This window comes from Argentina silus, assembly GCF_951799395.1.
Source record: "Argentina silus genome assembly, chromosome: 22".
Taxonomy (NCBI): domain Eukaryota; kingdom Metazoa; phylum Chordata; class Actinopteri; order Argentiniformes; family Argentinidae; genus Argentina; species Argentina silus.
The window spans coordinates 10,805,059-10,812,558 of NC_139676.1; the positions used below are offsets into that span (position 1 = coordinate 10,805,059).

Here is a 7,500-nt window from a genome sequence, read left to right on the forward strand (position 1 = left end):
ACACACACACACACACACACACACACACACACACACACACACACACACACACAGCCCTTAGTGATCTGTCAGACAGGAAATAGATGTTTCAGGACCCTGCTGTGGTCACTGTCAACTAAAGCGCTTTCATTTATGAATCATTGTTGATATGCGGCTTGACTGGGCGGAGGAGTTATGGCTATTGTGGTCCCGCGGGGGTCGGTTATTGACTGGACCCGGTCTGGCCACTGGCTCAGGGGGGAGGCGGCCCGGGGGCCGTTTCTATTGACTAGCCATCATTAACGTGTGTGAACACCAGACACGGGCCTTGTTGGTCGTTTGAAGAGGGCGAAGGTTTGCTGCAGAGATTCACTGTGGCGTTGGTGAAAGAGGATGCGCTTCTGTCACATTTTGACCCTCAACTGCCTTTCGTCATGTAATGATGTACACAGTAATATTGGGAAGGGAGCCAAGGAACACACGGCCAATCAGGTTCCATTACCAGTGTTGGGGGAACAGGGCAACTGCTGTGACCATCCAAACAGCATCAATGCTATTGATCCGTTTTGTCCCTTCTAACAGCACAGCGGGAGAGGGATGGACTGCGTGTGCGCGTGCGCGTGTGTGTGTGTGTGTGCAGCTTTACAACTGGGTGCGTGTCTGGGTGTGTATTGCAGGGGAATTCTATTACATTATTGATGAGCAAAATGTGCTGTTCAGTGTATGTGTATTTTAGAGAGAGGGGGGGGGGGGGGGGCAGCTGTGAAGCTGCTGCATAGCCAGCAACCTGTAACCATGCCACAGTGGGACAGGGACAATCACAGGGTCTATCCATTATTCAGTCAGCCGGTAAACTCACTCACCCGCCTGCCTGCCTGCCTGCCTGCCTGCCTGCTGCCTGTTTCTGTCTATCCTCCCAGTGTGGCGCTAGCTAGCTAGCCTGACCACAAACTGAGCTGTACTCAATGACACGGCATTTAGGGCACGACAAAACCAGTCCATTCTGTGCCAGTAAATGTGTGTAGTGTGTGTGTGTGTGTGTGTGTGTGTGTGTGAGTGGTCGTGTGGGCGTGTGGGCGTGTGTGTTTGTAGGCTATAGAAGCCATCTTGAGGTGTGTGTATGTGTGGGCGTGTGGACGTGTGTGTGTGTTTGTAGGCTATAGAATCCATCTTGAGGTGTGTGTGTGTGTGTGTGTGTGTAAAACCCTCACATTGTACTGTATTAGGGTTTGGGTTTGTGTGTGTGTGTGTGTGTGTGTGTGTGTGCGTGCGTGCGTGTGCGTGTGTGTCTGTAAGCTATCTGGAGGCATAATGTAGAGCTTAGCCAGAGTCTCCCTCTCTTCTCGTGCTGCTAGTGCTGTCTGCTGTGTATTGTACTGGAACACTTTGTTCTGCCCAGTCCTATGGTGCCGTAAGTGTTGTCATTTGAAACCAAACACATCTAATGGACTCTGTCTCTCCCCCCCCCCCCCCCCCCCCCCACACACACCTCTCTCTCTCTCTCCTTCCCTCCCTCTCTCCTCTACAGTTTGCTGTTTTGTGGTCCACAAGAGGTGCCATGAGTTTGTCACGTTCTCCTGCCCCGGGGCGGATAAGGGGCCCGACACAGACGTAAGTAACGTACCGCATTCCCTGCCCGCCAGTACCTCTCATGTTTATAAAACCGTACCCCAACCTGCACGCACACACACACGCACGCAGGCACGCACGTGCACACACACACACGCACACACATACAAAAACACATATACTCGGTACCTCCAATGTTTTAAACCATACCCCAACCCCCCCCCCCCCGTTGCCTGTGTGTGTGTGTGTGTGTGTGTGTGTGCTTGCGTGTGCGTGTGCGTGTGCGTGTGTGTGTGTGTATCGCGAGGCCAGCCAGTCAGTTTGCTTTGAGGTTGTCGGTTTGCCAGTTTTCTTTTTCAAGATGTCTTTTTGAAGACGCATCACAAAGAGAAGTGAGGTCCAGAACTCTCCTCTAGAGACATTGTTATCCTTCATTTGTCCTCTTCTGTGTTATTCTCCTGTGCAAAATGTTGTCTGTGGATTAGATGATTATATACCATTATATGGTTAGGGTTATCCTAAGAGTAAAAAGATCAGAAAAAGACAAGCCTCTATGTTGTGACAGATTCACAATTAAATACTATTCTGTCCTCCCTGTAGTACCCACCGCCTAGAAGTGTGTATGAGAGTGTGAAATCTTAACGTGCTAGGTATCAAAGAAGTGCATTAGCCTGACACACACACACACACACACACACACACACACACACACACACACACACACACACACACACACACACACTCACACACACACACTCAGCCCTCTACTCCTAGCCTTAACCATACACAAACACCACCACCCCCACCTCACCTCAGACACACACACACACACACACACACACACACTCAGCCCTCTACTCCTAGCCTTAACCATACACAAACACCACCACCCCCCCCCCCACACGTCACACACACACACACACACTCAGCCCTCCCACTCCCAGGGTGGGCAGGACAGTGTTCCGGTAACTGGAGATATGTCCGTGTGTCATTCCACCTCCTCGGCCGCCGGCCGGCCGCCCACGTTTTTTAATAGAACACGCCGAGGACGACACAACACGACCTACCGCAGAACATACTTCGTGCTGAGGGGTCCTCTCTGGCGAGGGCTCAGAGACCAGGGGTTCATTTATGTGTCATTCATTTTGTTTATGTGCATACATAATACAAGTGAGGAGGTCTTAAATGACTGTGCCAATAAAGTAAACAAACCGTTTCCAAGCAGACGTGTCCAAGGTGAAGGTGAGACACCCAGGAGGGCCTGGGAGCGGTGGACTTGAGTTATTGGCCGACTGCGGCGACAGGCTTGGCTTCCTCACCTTTGACCTCTTGGTGTCACTGTGGCCGCCGTTTGTCAGTGCTGTGTTGCACTGAATGCGAAGAATGCGTTTTAATTTATGTACACTTATGGAGTCGTACGGCTCATGTCAGGGGGACACTGGTTTCTACAGAAATATGTCTGGAAAAGCTCACAAATGACTTCGGTATTGTGATTACGGAGGAATAGTTTTCCAGCCTCGGTTTACACACTTAAAGTTTTACGATATTGTTTTATATTCCATTATATTCTACTACATGTGAACAAAACTGAATCATCTTTACCGTAATCACACATCCTGGCTTCCAGGCTTGATGTGTGTTTTTATGAGTCTGGTAATGTGTCAGTAATGACCAGCCTGAGCCAAAGCTTTCCTTGTGAAATGTTCAGCAGCTTCTTTATATTGTTTATAACTTTAATCATTTATAGCTGAATCCAGATAACATGTTTTATACTCCTAATATACTCCTATACTTTTTTTAAAAATTAATTTCGATATTCCGCACACCTAGCAGTGGGGTTGCCAGGGGCAACTGCACACAAGAGCAAACAGCTTGCTGTGAGAATTCATCCCGGGCGTGCAATCTAGAATGCAATAACTCCTTCTGCTTGTGCAAATATCCTGCGTTGGCAAAGCGCAATATCTCCCCCTGGCATTGTACTGGTTTCAGCCTCGGCCGGGAAACGTGACTCGAGCAACACCTTGAGCAACGAACGGTATGTCATAATCAGAATAATAATAGTATTTGACATTTTTTTGAGATGTGAGTGAGTGATTGAGTTTGCCTGGCACAATGGAACCAATCGGAGTGGTCCCTGAAGTGCAAACTCCACCCACATGGCACTCCAAGCAGGCCGAAGCAAACGCTCCAAGATCTGCAGAGTTCTGCTGTTGCCTCTCCCAACTACTTCCAACAAAGTATTTCTGTTAAATGGGTCATAAAACACTTTTGTACCTGTCAGCCAATCGTACACTCAGCCTTTCCCAGACGTGAGCTATGGCGAGCTCATTTCCGGAACATGTTGCAGGTCAATTAGTTTGATTAGTACCGTTAACGGTAGAAAAACGTGTTGGTTTGGCTGCTCAGCGTTTTATCGCGAACGCCAGCAGAGATGGCGAGCGCAAAGTGTAAAGTGTTTAGTGTGTTTTTCAGAACAAGCTCAGTTAATAATTCAATAGTTTCCCATCCTCCCTACAGGGGCAAGTGGAGATGAAACCGAGAAGGTTTGAAGTGTGTGTGTGTGTGTGTGTGGGTGTGTGTGTGTGTGGGTGTGTGTGTGTGTGTGTGTGTGTGTGTGTGTGTGTGTGTGTGTGTGTGTGTGTGTGGCTACTGCATCATTGATGGCCACTTTACCGGTGCATACACACACATAGGACCGTGGGGAATCTGCTGCTGTGGCTGCCCTGATTTACTATGCACACACATGTACGTACATGCATACATACACACACACACACACACACACACTGTATAACCCTCACTGCATTTTCAGTGCAGATTCAGTACATTGGCGTCGTGGAGTGTACTCTAGACAGCTCTGTGTCTTCAATGGCTGGAGGTGAAGAACATGACATGACACATCTTCTTCTCAGAGACAGTAGGAGTAAGCCTCATCTGTCGGCCTGGACTGTAGCCAATCTCTCCCTCCTTCCCTCTCCATCTCCCTCCCTCCCTCTCTCCCTCCCTCCCTAACCCTAACCCTCCCAGTCGATTGCTGCCTCTCATTTCTCCCTCCTTCTCCTGAAGTGTGGACCTGTTCACATCCCCACATGGATTTACAAAGGAATGAACCGGTCTAAGACGTGTTGGAGACCTGTTCAGGGAAGTCCTCAACATGTGCATACAGTGCATCAGTGTAATTGGAATACAGAATATGAACTCAGGGGCCTTGCTAGGCTGTGCTTTCTGCCTGAGGATAAATCTAGCCAGCCCATACCACTGTGATGTAACCGCTCCTGTGCTAGTTTCAGCATATCCAAACCTCCTCACGTCCCCTCCCCCCCCTTCCTCCCCCTCTCCCCCTGCAGATTTGAATAGCAGCACATGCGTTTAGGACACGCCCCTCCGCATGGCATGCATGGCTGGTGTGCCAGCGGGATGATGCTCGGGGCGGGCGGAAATTTGACACTGCATATTTGTGCTTAGCTTAGTTTTTTTATTTTTGTTTTTTAGTGTTGACATGTCCAGAGGAATGGTGTCGGGACGCGTGTGGGGGAGTGTGTCTGTGAGGGTGTGAGTGTGTGAGCGCCCGAGCGAGTGTGTGCGTTTGTGCGTGTGTGTGTGTGTGTGTGTTGCGTGTGTGTGTGTGCTGCTTTAGCCAAATGAGGGCTTTCCGTCGGAGCTCCTCCGTCCTCCCAGAGAGAAAGGAGCACAGTGATTGGAGCTCCTCCGTCCTCCCAGAGAGAAAGGAGCACAGTGATTGGAGCTCCTCCGTCCTCCCAGAGAGAAAGGAGCACAGTGATTGGAGCTCCTTTACGCTATTGTCACATAAAGTTACATTCAACGTACGAAAAAAGGTCAAACGTTTCAAGTTTCAAGCAGTTAGAATTTGTTTCAAGATGTTTGAATTTTAGTTTCAAGCAGTTAGAATTTGAGTTTCAAGAAGTTTGAATTGTGTGATGAGCCTAATGTAGAAGTGGACTGAACATTTACATTTACGGCATTACAACATTTATGGCATTCAGCAGACGCCTTTATCCAAAGCGACTTACAACAAATACATTTGTCTAAGTAAGTGAATCATCTATCCATCAGTCATCATAAGATAAAGTAATCTATGCTAGGACCAGGAGCTATTGGCAGTCACAATGCTAGAAGAGGGAATAATATTTAATTTAATTTATTTATTTTTTATTATGAATGTATTTACAGTAGAGAAACTTGTACAGGGGGGTAGTGGGGGTGAAGAGGCCTTTAGGAGGGACAGTTAACATGTAGAACATGAAGCTGAGGGGACGCTTGGTGGCGTAGCACACTACTTATGATGACTGATAGATGATTCACTTACTTAGACAAATGTATTTGTTGTAAGTCGCTTTGGATAAAGGCGTCTGCTAAATGCCATAAATGTAAAATGTAAATGTAATGTAATCTCTCACCCATCCTTCCTGTCGATCTCTGCTGTCTCTATCCCAATAAAGCAGAAATGCCCTAAAAACATATTTTAAAAAATAATAATAAAATAAAAATTACATGAAGCCGAATCCGTGTCGGTTATGTTACAGTTTTACATTCATGATTGAGACCTAGCGACGGCCTGTCGAATGGTTGCCGAGCGGAGACGAGATGAGGGTCGTCGTGGTCGTGGAGGAGATGTTCATTCAGTGTCGCTAATGGATCATGTCCTCATCAACAAGCTCCATTCAATGGCGTTAACGAGGTATGTCTCTACAGAGGGCTCGGGTGGAGTCTTCTGAAAGGGGGTTTTGGTAATGCCAGACTGAAGTCTCAAAGCACACATCCATTGTGAATGAATGAAGTGCGGTCATTAAGTAGGCCTTGTGATAGTGATATGAAAGATATCATATCTATATATGATAGATATGAAATGATATGGTTTCCAATTGCAAAGCCGCAGTGGACTTACTGTTGAATTGACGGTTGCTTGTGTGCTTCGCTGATATTCATTGATGTAGTCTTCCCGATCAGACTTGAGGGAAATGGAATGGACCTCGACCAGGGGAGGCTAGTGGAGGTAGAAATCGGAGGACTTTGTAAACGCGTGGAATGGAATGAGGACCACATGTGTTTGCTTCCTCCAATTTCTACCTCCAACAGCCTCCCCTGAGGCGTCAACGCTTGGTTAGGGCAGACTGGACTGTCAGATGAGAAGAGAGTGTCTGTGTCATTCCCAGGCTCCTCTCCGAGCAACGACACCAGGGTCCAAACAGAACAAACCGTTTATTATTCTGCTCTCCAGAACATTTATGGACCTTGGCTCTGAGTCCACGCAGGCTAGGATGCCGTCCAGCGCTGCTAATTAGATCTCATTACAAATAACTAAACACAGAAGAGAACAGCCCGCAATTAAGTTGTACATTTTTTTAATATTTATACTATGCAGTCAGCAAAGGAGGAACACTCTAGACTCAAGAGTATAGCTATGAACCACAGCCTTATGGTGCGAAATTGAGGTAATTCCCCCCTCAACAGAGCAGTTTGTTATGCAACGATACACCCACAACACTTCATGATTTGACTATAACAGATCTGGTCTTCCTCCGCGTCTTGGACTAATCATCTCTCATTTGACGTGAGTGGGTAATAGCCACATTTGTATTGTTCAGTACCGTAGTAATCTTGGAGAGCAAGACAGCTATGGCAACAGTCCCTTGAAGCCTATCTGCGTCGTGTTGCTCTGTTAACCTCCTGTCAGTCCCTCTCTCTCCTGGCCCCTGCGTCTGTGCCTGGGCATCCCCTCCGCATCAGTGCCCAGTGTGCTGCCATTGGCCCTCCAGCCTGGGCTTTTCCACTAATTGGCCGCATCCATATGCCTCATTGATTTTATTAAAGAGCCATTACACGCGCGCACGCACGCACGCACGCACGCACGCACGCACACACTCACAGAAACACACACTCCTCTGTCCTCCCTCCTTTAGTGAGGCTTGAGCAGATCTGGGTGGATGTGGC

The 7,500-nt window shown here is 47.9% G+C and overlaps 1 protein-coding gene across 1 annotated transcript in view; it reads left to right on the plus strand.

Moving 5' to 3' along the window:
• The window catches only part of prkcaa (protein kinase C, alpha, a), a 131,940-nt gene that overhangs the window by 52,735 nt on the left and 71,705 nt on the right, over positions 1-7,500 (plus strand). Inside the window, exon 3 of the mRNA XM_083693817.1 lies at positions 1,508-1,590. Coding sequence (XP_083549943.1) covers positions 1,508-1,590 — 83 coding nt within the window. The remainder of the gene's footprint in view (positions 1-1,507; positions 1,591-7,500) is intronic.